Here is a 15294-nt window from a genome sequence, read left to right as displayed (position 1 = left end):
ACAGTAGGAAGTTGAGAGGAGGAAAATGCCACCATACGGCTGAACCCATGTGTCTGATTTAGGGAGACGCGAACACTTAGCTACCTCAGCAGGAATTCCTTCCAGGCCCCTTTTAAAGCTGAGGTCCTTTGCTCGGTATGGTGTGGTGTGGTACGTCTGTGAGGTGGAGGAAGGAAAACTGGGAGTAAAAGGGCTAGCCTCGGCTACATAGTGAGTTCAAGGCTAGCCCGAGCTATGTGAGATCCTGCCTCAGACAGCAGAAAGCTGAGGTCTGTAACAATAGATAATAACTCTAGAATAAGAAAAAGGACAAGCCGGGCGGTGGTGGCGCACGCCTTTAATCCCAGCACTCGGGAGGCAGAGGCAGGCGGATCGCGGTGAGTTTGAGGCCAGCCTGGTCTACAAAGTGAGTCCAGGATGGCCAAGGCTACACAGAGAAACCCTGTCTCGAAAAAAAAAACAAACAAAACAAAAAAAAAAAAAGAAAAAAGAAAGAAGAAGGACAAATAAGACACGGCCTTGACTTCTCCCTCCCAGCAAAGAGACCCTAGCTCAGCAATAAATCCAACTTATGTACGACACACCCCCCGCCCCCACCCCTGCCCCAGGCCAGGCCTAGGAAATGCGGGCCCTCTCGGGCTCCCAGACCTCATATATCCCCAGAGCTTCTAACTAAATACAGCTTATAACCTCAGCTGGGTTTTAAGTACCCAAAAAGGACCTGAAACCGGCGAAGGCTTGGGGAGCCGCTAGTAAAAGAGGGTAGATTCCTAGTGTAGCGAATGTTAGCGGAAAAAACGACTATGGCGGTCCTAAGGGAGGGCTAGTGCTCAAAAGCAGGTCACTTTTCCTCAGGCCCTATTACTTCTGGCTCATTGCAAGATATGCCCCCCCCTCCCTCACACAAACCCCGCTCAGGCTCCGCCCATCTCCCGACTCTGTTCTCAGGGGGACTGGGTCTCCACTTCATGCTTTCTCTAATTAAAGATGATTTATACAACCCAAGTGTTATCATTTGTGAGTGGAGGGCTACTGCAGTTGGCTCCGGGCGGGACCAAGTCCCGAGGGCGGGGCAGGGTGGGGCGGGTGGGCTGGCGCCTAGTCCCCCGACAACAGGTGCACATTCCTGGGGCGCCTCGTCACTTCCCTTGTCCTGGCTGCCTGGGCCGCTCTCGGGACGAACTCCCTGAACGAAGCGGCAGGGCCATGACCTCAGGGGCGCTGCTGCTGCTTCTGGGGGTGCTCGGGGCGCCCCTCGCCCCAGGTAAGTCAGTTTGGGCCCCGAAGAGGCAGAAGCAGGCGCAATGGTCGCAGCCGGCTCCCGGAGCCTCACTTAGAGCATTCCTTCATCAGGTGCCCGCGGGTCGGAAGCCGAAGGCCAACTTCTTAAGAAACTTTTCTCGGGCTATGACAGCTCCGTGCGGCCGGCGCGGGAGGTGGGAGACCGCGTGGGGGTCAGCATTGGCCTCACCCTGGCGCAGCTCATCAGCCTGGTGAGCGCGCACTGCGGGTGGAGGTCGCTGGGCAGGACAGGCTGGGGGCGTGGCTTTAGACAGCTGGGGGCGGGCTCTGCAGAGAGATGGACAGGCCTTCGGCGGCGATTGGGTGAAAAAATCGGACCAATGAGCGAGTTCGTGGGCGTGACCTTTTATTTATTATTTATATATTTTGTCGACAAGCCCAGAATACTGATCTGCTAGCACGCCTTGTGGGCGGAGTTAGGGCCGGAGGGCCGGCTGTGGGAGGGCCTGGAGGCGGGGCTCCGTAAGATTCTAGCAAAGTCCAGCAGAGCCCGGTGCCCAAGGAGCCTGGGCGGAGACTCAGGGTTGAGTGGATTAGACACTGGGCGTGGCCCGTGATTTAACCAGGAGATAAAAGCAAGGCAAGCAGGCATCAGGTCTGGTTTCTGAGGCTGATAGCCACTCAACTCCTGTGAGATGGAGTTAGAGGGCAGGAGTGGATTTCTGTGGAGTAAGTGACCTGCTGAGACCTCGTTTCTTCCCACTTCATTTCACTTAATGCCTTTAAATTTTTCCCTTCTAGAACGAGAAGGATGAAGAAATGAGCACAAAGGTGTACTTGGACTTGGTATGGAGACCCCGTGGCTTAGCGAAGGGCGCCCGCCCCCACCCCCACCTTTGTCTTAATCTCCTGGAATGCTCAGCCCAGTTAAATTTGGCGGGGGGGGAGCACGATGACTTAATAAAGCACATATATATAATAACCAAAGCAGGGGCTTCGATAAACAGTGATTTAAAACTCAAGTTTTGGGAGCCGGGCATGGTGGCGCCCGCCTTTAATCCCAGCACTCCGGAGGCAGAGGCAGGTGGATCGCTGTGAGTTCAAGGACAGCCTGGTCTACAAAGGGAGTCCAGGACGGCCAAGATAACATAAAGAAACCCCGTCTCGATAAACCAAAAACCAAACAAACAAAAAACAAAAAAATCCCACAAATTTGGGGAGGGGGTCACTAATTTGAATTCCCATCCTTTAAGTGGTCGTGAGCTGCAGTTTGAAAACCACTGTAGTTGAGGATGCCCTAGGGTAATCTCTTCAGTTATTCTTTTTAAATATAGATATAGATATCTATACAGGCCAGAAGGGGGCGGGCGCCAGATCTCATTACAGATGGCTGTGAGCCACCATGTGCTTGCTGGGAATTGAACTCAGGACCTCTGGAAGACCAGCCAGTGCTCTTAGCCTCTGAGCCATCTCTCCAGCCCCTTTTTAATTATTTTTTATTTCATGTGGATGGGCCTTTTGCCTACATATATGTCTGTGAACTACACACATGTCTGGTGCCCGCAGAAGCCAGAAGAGTTACAGATAGTTGTGACTTCTATGTAGGTGCTGGGAATCGAATCTGGGTCCTCTGGAAGAGCAGCCAGTGCCCTTAACCACTGGGCCATCTCTCCAGCATCCCCATCCCCACCCTAGGCCCCTCGGTTTTAGAGAGTTCAGTGCAAAGGGGGTCGGGGTGGTGGTGCGGAAGTAGATGTAAATCCCAGAGAAGGAAGGCAGAGCCACCGGTCAGGCCTGAGCTGCTCCCCTTTGCACCCTCCCAGACACCCCAAGCCTCTCCCTGGCTTCTAGCCTGAACAGCCCTTTAGCCTCTGCTTTCTTAGGAGTGGACGGACTACAGGCTAAGCTGGGACCCTGCGGAACACGATGGCATCGATTCTCTCGGCATCACTGCTGAATCTGTTTGGCTCCCGGATGTGGTGCTTCTCAACAAGTAGGGTCTTCCCAGAGCCTTCCGGGGGCGGGGCCGTGGGAGTGGGCGGGGCGGGCCGTGGGAGTGGGCGGGGCGGGGCGGGGCGGGGGCGGGACCGGGGGGTGGGCGGGGCGGGACCGTGGGAGTGGACGGGGCGGGGCGGGGCCGTGGGGTGGGCGGGGCGGGGCCGTGGGAGTGGGCGGGGCGTGTCCTCCGGAGGACAGGCCCTGATCCCACGTGAAGAGAACTCTTTCCTGCAGCAATGACGGAAATTTCGACGTTGCCCTAGACATTAATGTCGTGGTCACCTTCGAGGGCTCTGTGCGCTGGCAACCCCCTGGCCTGTACCGCAGCAGCTGCAGCATCCAGGTTCCCACGCTTTGTCTGTTCTCTGGCTTCCTCCCCAACACTCCCGATCCCTCCAGACCCTCCCTCGCCTCTCCTTTGCCCTGACTTCCCATTGCCCTGCATACTTTTTCTGCTTTTCTGTCTTCCTCTGTGGTCCTCCGCCATTTCCCTGTCGGTCCCCTTCTCCTTTGGATCCAATGACCTCCCAATCTTTCCTAGTCCTTACGGGTTCTCTGGCAGCTCCAGTGTCTTTCCCTCCATTCAGGTCACCTACTTCCCCTTCGACTGGCAGAATTGCACCATGGTGTTTAGCTCCTACAGCTATGACAGCTCTGAGGTCAGCCTGAAGACGGGCCTGGGGCCTGACGGACAGGAGCGTCAGGAAATCCACATCCACGAAGGGACCTTCATTGGTGAGTGTGCGTGGTTCTCACACCCAAGGCTGATAAGCAGGCCTCACCTAGTGGGGTCAGCAACATGGGGGTGACTGTGGACGCTGCAAACATGGGAACTGAAGCCAAGCGTGGTGTTGACTCACACCTTTAGTGCCAGCACTTGGGGGTGGGGAGGAGGGTGGGCTTGGCAGGAGTATTGCTGTACATTCAAGGCCAGCCTGGACGACGTTTCGGAGACAAAGGAAAAAAAAAAAAGCACATGCACTGCACTGCACATAGGAATGAGATGGCTCAGTGGTAGAAGCTCTTGAGATGTTAACCCCGGGAACTTACAGTGTGGGATGAGAGGACTCCCAAAAGTTGTCCCCTAACCTTAGAATTCATATTGTGGCATGTACACACACACATACACACACACACTCGCGCACCTGAACACACACAAATAATATTAAAAACAAACAGAAAAACAAAACAAATATGTGAAGCTTGTTTATCAGCTATGGGCAGCCTGCCTAGCGGTGCGCCATGGCTGGGGCAGCTGCCACACTTGTGTTGACTTATTGCATCCCCTTCTGTCCCCTCCTCCAGAGAATGGCCAGTGGGAGATTATCCACCAACCCGCTAGGTTAGTCCAACTTCCAGGGGACCCTAGAGGAGGAAAGGGGGGGCACCGTGAGGAAGTCATCTTCTACCTCATCATCCGACGGAAGCCTCTCTTCTACCTGGTCAATGTCATTGCCCCATGTGTCCTCATCACTCTCCTGGCCATCTTTGTCTTCTACCTGCCACCGGATGCAGGTAAACGGCCAGGGGTGCCGGCTCTCCGCATCGCTGACTCAGCTTCCTCCTTCTCACCTTTAGTTCCGGGTTAGTTTTCGTTTTTAAGGTCTGTGTGAGTGTGCCCTCTTGCACTCACAAATGCCCATGGAGGTCAGAAATGGGGCATTGTGCCCCTTGCGTCTGTGAGCCTCCTGAGACAGAGACTGAGATCTGAACTCTCGCCCTCAGGTAGAGCGGCTGCCTAGTTTGCTTTTCTGTAGCTTTGATAAGAGACCGACCAAACGCAAGGGAGGAAAGGGTTTTATTGGCTCACAGTCACAGTTGGTCACTGAGAGAAGCCAAGGCTGGGGCTCAAGGTAAGAACAGAGGCACAGCCGGGCGTGGTGGCGCATGCCTGTAATCCCAGCACTCGGGAGGCAGAGGCAGGTGGATCACTGTGAGTTCGAGGCCAGCCTGGTCTATACAGCGAGTCCAGGACAGCCAAGGCTACACAGAGAAACCCTGTCTTGAAAAACAAAAACAAAACAAAACAAAACCAAAAAAATGAAAAACTAAACTAAACAAAACAAAACAAAAAAGAAATGGGGAAAAGTAGCTGGGCGGTGGTGGCGCACACCTTTAATCCCAGCACTTGGGGAGGCAGAAGCAGGCAGATCTCTGTGAGTTCAAGGCCAGCCTGGTCTATAGCGTGAGTCCAGGACAGCCAGGGCTACACAGAGAAACCTTGTCTCGAAAAACAAACAAACAAACTTGAAGCACAGACCATGAAAGAACACTGCTTACCGGCTTGCTTTCTCTGGTTTGCTCAGCTCCTTTCTTTAGACAACCCAGGACCACTGCCCATAGTGGACTGGGCTCTCCTGTATCAGTTGGCAATTAAGAAGATGCCCCACACAGGCCCACAGTCTAGTCTGATGAGGTAACTCCTCAGGTGCTGCTCCTCTTTCCGAGGTCTGTCAAATGGACAAACTGAAGCTTATTTTGACAAGCAGTAAGAGCTCTTAACTACTGAGCTCTCTCGCTAGCCTCCCGGTTTAGGACAGGACATCAGGAATCCCAGGTCCCCGCCCCACCCCCAAGCACAATTAGACACAAGTACAGGCTCTGCACGAGCTCTGCTGATGGCTTCTCCTCAGGCAGGAACATATCCTCAGAGTCCAAGCCTCCCGTTCACGGAGCTCCCCACATGGATGGCTAAGCGAACATCTCCTTTTCTGTTTCCCATTCCGAGGAAACCACCTTCCTCTCACCTCCCAGGCACGGGCTGGTGCCTTCACTGGCCGTCTCCTTGGGAAATGGCAGGTGACCTCTTCTCTATAAGGAAGTACAATACAGGAAAAGGCTAAACCCTGGCCAAGTGTCATAACAACTATGTGCCTGAGTTTCCTGATCTGGAAATGGGACAGTCACTGTCCCTCCTGCACAGAATTTATTTTGAAGATTTACTGGGTTAATAAAACCATACCTGGTACCTAGTTGGAACTACGTAAATGTGCTTTTTCAAAAAGCTGCTTTTGAGCAGTTGATGTAAGGAGATAACAATTGAACTATATGTGTAAATTCTTATCTTCACAGTAGCCTATCAGATAAGTGCCAACCTGTCGTTTCCCTTTGTAGAGAAGGTAAAGAGGCTGAGAGAGAGAATTCATCTGTACAACAGGTCATTACCGCCAGTATTCAAAACATGTTTTCCTCCCTGCATTTGGAAGGCTGAGGCAGGAGAATTGCCAAGAGTTTGAGGCCAATGAGTATGAGGTCACCTCAAGCTTCGTAGGAAAGAGTCTGTCTCCAAAAGAACAAAGTCAGCAAATACGAAGACAGATAATAAGCAAGCCCATGTGTTTTCCTTATCTCTGGCATCAGTCCTCCATCCGGAAAGCGGGGGAGACGCAGTTCAAGCACTTACGTCCAGGTCCTGTCTGATGGCTCAGTGGGAAAGATGCTTGCTCCTAAGCTTGAGGGGCTGAGGTTGATATGGAAGCCTCAGGTTGTTCTTGGACTTTCTAGGTGCTCTGTGATAGGCTGTGAACACACACCAAACACACACGCGCACGCGCGCGCGCACACACACACACACACACACACACACACACAGTGTTAAAAAAGAAAAAAGAACCTTACAAGTACAATCACTTCCTCCCAGAACAGGCCAATCTTGGAACCTACTATTACAGGACCAAAATAGAGTGAACTGTATAGCTTATTTATTTCAGTACCTTTCATGAAGTCTGTAAGGTCCCTTGTATGACACAGGAAGAATCAGCCACTTTTGTATACTGTTTTATTTTTAGATTCTTCAAATTGCTATATTGTTCTTGTGAAAAAGCTACAGAACTGGTCTATTCGTTCATGCAGCTGTGCCTGGGGAATTTCTGTGATATGCCAGGCACTGAAAATGTACCAGGAAACAAAAATAACAATAAAATTGGATTAGGAATGTAGCTCAATGGCAGAGCGCTAGAGCAGGTGTGGCAGGGGCTGGTCCGCCATCCACGAAGCCCTGGATTTTACCCCAGCACTGGTGGGGTGGGGGTGGGGCGGGGAGGGATAGTTTAGTTGGCAGACTGTTTACCTTATATGCATGCACAAAGCCCTGAAGTCAGTCTCCAGAACCCACCCATAAACACACAAACAAGCAAATAAAATCACTGACCTCGTGGGTATATATTCCAGTGGGCAAGTCAACCAAAAAACTGATGTCTACCATCATATATTAGGAAAAAATAAGTTATTTGTGCGTTTTTGTTTGTTTGTTTGTTTTGAGATAGAGTCTCTCTGTGTAGCCTTGGCTATCCTGGACTCTACTCACTTTGTAGACCAGGCTGGCCTTGAACTCACAGCGATCCGCCTGCCTCTGCCTCCCAAGGACTGGGATTAAAGGCGTGCACCACCAAACCCGGCTTGTTTTGTTTTTCAAGATGTGGTTCCTCAGTGTAGTCCTGGAGCTCAGTTGGTAGACCAGGCTGGCCTTTAACTCAGAGATCTGCCTGCCTCTGTATCCTGAGTACTGGCATTAAAGGTGTGTGCCACCACACCCAGTTTCTAGACTCTAAAGAGGAGATTAAATAGGAAGAGATTTGGGAAGATTAAAATGGGGGTGGACTCCTGTAATGCCAGCACTCAGAGACAAGTGAGTCAAGAGTTGTAGGCTAGCCTAGGCTACATAGGGAGTTGCAGGTCACTCTCAGCTACAAAGTGAGATTCTGTCTCAGAAAAGGGCTGGGGAGGTAGCTGATATGGGAGAGAGTTTGTTGTGCATGAAGCCTTTGGCCGTATCACAGAATAAACTAGACACAGTAGCAAAGCCCTGTAATCCTAGCATTTGGGATGGGAGTGAAGACAGGAGGAGCAGAAGTTTAAGGTCATCCTCTGCTTAGTGAGCTCAAGACCAGCCTGAGATATGTGACTTCTGGTCCCAAAAAATCAAACAAAGCTGCAGAGATGGCTCAACTAGTTAAGGCTGCCAAGTCTGACAACCCGAGTTTGATCCCTGGAGCCTAACCCAACAGGAAGGGGAGAATGGATTTTTTGTTTTGGTTTGGTTTGGTTTGGTTTTTCGAGACAGGGTTTCTCTGTGTAGCCTTGGCTGTCCTGGACTCGCATTGTAGACCAAGCTGGCCTTGAACTCACAGCGATCCACCTGCCTCTGCCTCCCGAGTTAAAGGCATGTGCCACCACTGCCCGGCTTGAGAATGGATTTTTAAAAAAAGGTGTATTTATTATTGTGTATACAGTGCTCTGCCTGCATGTACACCTGCACGCCAGAAGAGGGCACCAGATCTCATTATAGATGGTTGTGAGCCACCATGTGGTTGCTGGGAATAGAACTTAGAACCTTTGGAAGAGCAGCCTGTGCTCTTAACTTCTGAGCCACCTCTCCAGCCCGAAAGAATGGATTCTTACAGGCCATCTATGCCATGGCATTTGTGCCAACACACATACATACATGCTTACAAACACAACCCCCTAAAATAACTTAGAATGTGATCCAAACAAAAACATCAAATGAGAACGGGACCAAGGGCTTTGTAGCTTTTTCATTACAGGGTCTGATGTATCCCAGGTGACCCCAACTTACTACATGGCTAAGATAACCTTCTAACGCCTGATCCTCCTGCCTCTGTCTCAGGAGCTCTGGAACCCAGCCATGCAATAGCACAGAAATTTATGGGGTGCTGGGGATTGTAGCTAGAGCTCCCTGTGTGCTAAGGAAGCACTCTGCCAACCGAAACACATCCTCAGCCTCAGCATTGAAACAGCATTGCTGGGTTTGGTCCTTAGCCCCAGAGAAGAAAGATGAGTGAATGAGTGAATAAATAAGCAAATAAATAAAAATTGGGTAGTAAAACTGGGTAGTAATCCCATCACTCGGGAGGCAGAAGGAAGTAACTCTCAGTGAATTTAGCCTGGCTCAGCAAGTAAAGGTACTTGCTGCTAAGCCTGGTGACTTGACTTTGATCTCTCACACCCTGGAAGAAGAGAAGTGGCTCTTGAAAACTGTCCTCCGACATCCATTCATGGGCCATGGCTCCTGCTCTCCCATATATGCACATATGTGTGCATACGCACATGTGTGCACACACTTGTACACAGAGTAACTCAACTATAGTAAAAAATAAAAAGTGAATACAATTCGGTGCCAACAGATGCCTCAATGAAAAGGGAGCATTTGGCTTTAAGGGGTAGAGAATAGCCCTCAGGTCTCTGGCAGAGCATGCCAGGCAGAGGAGATAGCAGGCACCAGGCCCTTCAAGTGAGAGATTGTCATCTCCAGTCACAAGATAGGGAGGTTAAAAAATGAGAGAAGTGAGACCACAGAGATGGCTCAGTGGTTTAGAGCACTGGCTGCTCTTCCAGAGAACCCCAGATTCAATTCCCAGCACCCACATGGCACCTCACCACTGTCTGTAACTTCAGTTCCAGGGGCTCCGTCTCACACCCTCACACAGACATGTGTGCAGGCAAAACACCAATGCACATAAAATAAAAATAATGTTTTAAAATTAGGGAAGATAGGCATGGTGGCGCACACCCACAATCCCATAATACTTGGGAGGCTGAAGCAGGGGGATGGCCTTAAGTTTGAGGCCAGTCTGGAAAATACATATAGCCAACAAGTTCCAGGCCAGCCTGCCCACAATGTAAAGTCTGAAAAAGAAGAATACGAAAAGTGTGGTGGCGCAAGCCCTTAACCCCAGCACTAGAGCCCGGAATTCAAGAGCAACCTGAGCAATACAGAAAATTATAAATCTTGAAATACAAAAAGGTACTTCTTTGGGTGAAATACCATTGCACTTTAAGATGCCCCACCGAAGCCAAGTGCAGGGACACGTGCCCTTAATCCCAGCTCCCCTACACTACAGACCCGCCACTAAGCAGAGGTAAGTGGATCTCTAAATTCAAGGCTAATTTAAATCTGGTCTGTGTAGTGAGTGCCACACCAGCCAAGGCTACATAGTGAGACCCTTTCATATATATGTAAAGTGACAGGTAGCTCCCACATATAACTCCAGCGTGGGGGCGGGGCAGCTGAGTCAGGGAGTCCCTAGAACTGATTGGGCTGCCTAGCCAGTTGGTGAGCCTCAAGTCCAGTGAAAGACCCTGTCTCAAAAAATAAGTGGAGGATGATGGCAGAAGACACATATCAACTTCTGCCTCGCCCCCGCCCCCGGAGAGATTATATACAGCACACACATGTACGCGCACACGTTAATAAAAATAACTTTTGAAAACAAAAACAGGGAGAAAGCAAACAGAGTCAAGAGGATCAGTTAAGAAGCTGACCAAAAATGCTTATAGACCTAGTAACAGCAGCCTGTGCATGCCTGTGTATGTGTGTGCGTGCGCATGCTCGTGTGTGTGAGTGTGTGCGTGTGTGTGCGTGTATGTGTGCCTGTGTGTGTGTGTGTGTATCTCATCTTGAGACAGAATTTCATGTAGCCCAGGCTAGCCTTGAGCTCAGTATGTAGTTGAAGCTAGCTAGCATTGAACTCCCGATCCTCCTGCCTCTACCACCAAAGTGCTGGAATTGGTGTGATGCTGACTAGGCCTGATTTGCTCTATATGTCAGTAACATAATGGTAGCTATATCCCAACCTCCTTTTTAAAGCATTTCTGGTACTGAGAACTGAATCCAGGGCCTCATGCACCAGACCTTGTCTGGACAAACCAAAAAATGAGAGAGAGAGAGAGAGAGAGAGAGAGAGAGAGAGAGAGAGAGAGAGAGAGAGAGAGAGAGAGAGGTGACTCCACCGGCTGTCTGTCCGCTCTACCTTTCAAGGGGAGAAGATGGGGCTCTCCATCTTTGCCTTGCTGACCCTCACTGTGTTCCTGCTCCTGCTGGCGGACAAAGTGCCCGAGACGTCGCTTGCCGTCCCCATCATCATCAAGTATCTCATGTTCACCATGATCCTCGTCACCTTCTCGGTCATCCTGAGCGTCGTGGTCCTCAACTTGCACCACCGCTCGCCCCACACCCACCAAATGCCCTTCTGGGTCCGCCAGGTAAGACAGATCTTCCCCTTCCGACCTGTCTTAACTCCTGATCTTACAACCAACCAGGTGTGGGAAAGGGTGAGGCTAGCCTGGGCTACATGGTAAGGTTGAGGCCAGCCTGGGCTATGTGGTAAGGTTAAGGCTAGCCTGGGTTATGTGGTAAGGTCCTGTCTGCATATGGCAGAATGAGTTTTGTTTTGTTTTGTTTTGTTTTGTTTTGTTTTTTTGGTTTTTCGAGACAGGGTTTCTCTGTGTAGCCTTGGCTGTCCTGGACTCGCTTTGTAGACCAGGCTGGCCTTGAACTCACAGCGATCCGCCTGCCTCTGCCTCCCGAGTGCTGGGATTAAAGGCGTGCGCCACCACGCCCGGCAAGTTTTGTTTTGTTTTGTTTTAAAGGAAAGATGAAAAAGATCCTTGCGTTTGGTTTTGTGCCGCACCCGCCTTCCGCCAACCTGGGTTTGACTTTCACACTGTAGGGACAGCTACAGCTGGCATGGTGTGGAAGGCTGAGCCTGCTGGGCGTCGAAGCGTTACACACCGTACTCTCCCTCTCCGTCCTCATCATCCCATAATACAATAGCTCTTCATCCAATCAGCTCATTTAGAAGCCGAAGGAAACATTCTCAGGGCTGCGGCCATCAGGGTAGAACACGTTGGGCCCTCAATTTTTTGGGATGCCTCCCAGGCCATTAAAGAACCTTCCTGAGACAGGGCTTCTATGTGTAGCCCTGGTTGTCCTGGAACTTGCTCTGTAGACCAGGCTAGCCTCATACTGAGAGATCCACCTGCCTCCCCCTCCCAAGTGCTGGGATTGGGATTGCAGGTGTGAGCCACCATGCCTGGCCTAAAAGAACTTTTTTTTTTTTTAGACAGAGTCTCTCTGTGTTAGCCTTGACTGTCCTGGACTCACTTTGTAGACCAGGCTGACCTCGAACTCACAGCGATCCCCCTGCCTCTACCTCCCGAGTGCTGGGATTAAAGGTGTCACCACGCCTAGCTCTAAAAGAACTTTTAAAGGGCATACACACACACACACACACACACACATATGCACACACACAAATACACATATATATGCACACACACAAACACACGTATATATGTGCACTACATGTGTGTCTGGTGCCTGAGGAGGCCAGAGAGCATCAGACGCCCTGCAACTGGACTTAGAGATGGTTGTGAGCCACCATGCGGTAATGGAAACCAAACCAGGGTCCTCTGGAAGAGCAGTCCGTGCTCTTAACCGCTAAGCCGTCTCTCCGGCAATTTTTAAAAATCTCTTAAACTGTGCAGTTGCTGTTCTGTCAGTGTAGCTCAGTGGGGCTGTGAGTGCACACGCACTGGAATGGACACTTGGTGCAGGAATAGATAGCTGCTTTCCTTATGGTCTGAAAGCACTAGAGCCTTCTCCAAGTCTGGAGGCTGGAGGCACTCGGGAGGCAGAGGCAGGCAGATTGCTGTGAGTTCGAGTCCAGCCTGGTCTTCAAAGCGAGTCCAGGATGGCCAAGGCTACACAGAGAAACCCTGTCTTGGAAATTAAATTAAAAAAAAAAAAAAAAAAAAAAAAAAAAAAGAGCCCTCTGTAATATGTCGCTTCTACTCTACAGATCTTCCTTCACAAGCTCCCTCCATACCTGGGTCTGAAGAGGCCCAAACCCGAGAGGGACCAGCTGCCGGAACCACAACACTCTTTTTCTCCAAGAAGTGGCTGGGGCCGAGGGACTGATGAATATTTCATCCGGAAGCCTCCAAATGATTTTCTTTTCCCTAAACTTAACAGGTGAGAACTAGACCCATCAGTCACTTGGGCAAGGGAGAACTACAGCTCCCGAAAAGCCAGCGGAAGATAGTGTGGTCTAGCATCATGGGAGTTGTAGTAGCCCTGCCGCCGCTTGTGGCGCTCGAAGGTGGCATTTTAAAGCTTTAAGAGCCTGCAAAGGTCTGGAAAGGTCAGTGCTGCCGGGGGAATCCAGAAGGACTCACTCAGGTTGTGAGGACTACAGGTCGTTGGAGGAGGCAGCTGGAACAGGGTACAGGAACCGCTAGCTCTCCTTGAACCCAGTGTGTGGTCAAACAGTCCCTTCCCATACAGGTTTCAGCCTGAATCATCTGCCCCGGACCTGCGACGATTTATCGATGGCCCAACCCGGGCTGTAGGTCTGCCTCAGGAGCTACGTGAGGTCATTTCTTCCATCAGCTACATGGCGCGACAGCTGCAGGAACAGGAGGACCACGATGCAGTAAGTGCAGCGCAGCGGACCCCCTCGGGCTGGGCGGCCTTGGCTCCACCCACCCAGCCTCAAGCCCCGCCCTCAGCAGCGCTTCCGTTCCTGATTGGAAGCGTGCTTGCTTTTGTCCCTCCCCCTGCTCGCCGACTGACTATTTAGTATCTAGCTGGGGTCTGGGGTCTGCGCTACTTGCCTTTTTCTTGGATTCCAAGTGGCAAGAGCTTGGCGGAAAACTGCAGTGGGTGGGCCTTCCAGGTCTCTGAACCCGGAGCTCTTCTTTTTCTCTTTTTCCTGCCGACCCTCAGCTGAAGGAGGACTGGCAGTTCGTGGCCATGGTTGTGGACCGTCTCTTCCTGTGGACGTTCATCGTTTTCACAAGCGTCGGGACCCTAGTCATTTTCTTAGATGCCTCGTACCACCTGCCCCCTACTGAACCTTTTTCTTGAGGACCAGAGGGCCATTTTTTGCCAAGAGTTGCAGGTACTCTCCGGCCGTATGGCACTTGACTCCTGTAAGAGTCTAGTTTCTGGTTTGTTTTATTTTTTTCTTTATTTTTGTTGTTGTTGTTTCTTGTTTTTTGAGACAGGGTTTCTCTGTGTAGCCTTGGCTGTCCTAGACTCACTTTGTAGACCAGGCTGGCCTCGAACTCACAGCGATCCCCCTGCCTCTGCCTCCCGAGTGCTGGGATTGAAGGCGTGCGCCACCACGCGCGGCTAGAGTCTCGTTTCTGGGAAGGTGTTAAAGTAGCACCTGAAATGTCCTTCTACTTATTATTTAGGGTTTTTGTTCTTCTGAGCTGTTGTTGTTTTTGAGACAGAATCTCTCTCTCTGGCCCAGGCTAGCCTGGAATTGTGTGGTCCAGGCTGGCCTCAAATTCCCAGCAATATTACTTCCTTGGCTTACCAAATGTTGGGATTACAAGCCTGGTGAGCCAGCAAATTTGGATTTCTATTCTTGAGGCTACACTTAATATCACAGCTTAGCTCTCTAATAAAATAGATTCATAAGCGAGTAGATTGTAAGCCTTCTGAGGACAGAAAATATCCCCAGCTGTGTGTACAGGTCCTATCCCATAAGGTCTTAACATTTGTTGAATCTCCAACAGAAGCGGGGAAAATCTGGAAGGAAACATATAAAATAATACTGCCTACAATTGCATGTTGTGATTAATCATTTTTGTCTGTTTTTAAATTTCTATAATTTATTTTTGTAATGATTACCACCTTTAGACTGAAAAAATTTTTTCCTAAAAAGTCTGCATTTGTAGTAAAGAAACATTAAAAGAATAATAATAACCCAGGAAGTGGTGGTGAATTTCCAGAACTTTGAAGACAGAGGCGGGAAGACTGTTACAAGTTCAAGGCCAACCTCTGCTAGATATTGAATTCAAGACTAGACTATAAGAGGTCAGAGAGAGAGAGAGAGAGACAGAGACAGACAGACAGACACACACACACACACACAGAGACAGAAAGACAGAGAGGGACAGAAAGACAGAGAGGGACAGAGAGAGAGAAGGGAGACAGAGACAGACACACAGAAAGACAGAGAGACACACAGAGAGACACACACACACAGAAAGAGACAAGACAGAGACAGACAGAGACTGAGAGAGAGGGACAGAGAGATCTCATTCAAGCCAGGCATGGCGTCCCAGCACTGGCAGGCTGAGGCAGGACAGCTGTGGACTAAGCTATGGCGTGAGCCTTTGTCTCACACAGACAACCTTATTTGCCTTCTAACTTGGGCACACAGACTACTAAATGACTCAATCTGTTTCTGTATCTGTAAAATGAAGCAGATAGTGGTGTGTGCCCATAGACAATCCCAAACA

At 50.4% G+C, this 15294-nt stretch overlaps 2 protein-coding genes across 2 annotated transcripts in view; one reads left to right on the top strand and one right to left on the bottom strand.

Annotated features, from left to right (window-relative positions):
* The window catches only part of Gps2 (G protein pathway suppressor 2), a 177628-nt gene that overhangs the window by 125112 nt on the left and 37222 nt on the right, over nt 1-15294 (bottom strand). The window lies entirely within an intron of this gene.
* Chrnb1 (cholinergic receptor nicotinic beta 1 subunit) lies at nt 1140-13938 on the top strand. Its single transcript, XM_051167462.1, has 11 exons — nt 1140-1264; nt 1354-1493; nt 2044-2088; nt 3126-3235; nt 3475-3583; nt 3828-3975; nt 4546-4755; nt 11018-11241; nt 12840-13012; nt 13325-13472; nt 13766-13938. The coding sequence occupies exons 1-11, from the start codon at nt 1207-1209 to the stop codon at nt 13904-13906; spliced, it is 1506 nt and encodes a 501-aa protein (XP_051023419.1). The 5' UTR covers nt 1140-1206; the 3' UTR covers nt 13907-13938.

This window comes from Acomys russatus, chromosome 25, assembly GCF_903995435.1.
Source record: "Acomys russatus chromosome 25, mAcoRus1.1, whole genome shotgun sequence".
NCBI lineage: Eukaryota > Metazoa > Chordata > Mammalia > Rodentia > Muridae > Acomys > Acomys russatus.
This window is presented reverse-complemented; position numbering and strand designations above follow the sequence as displayed.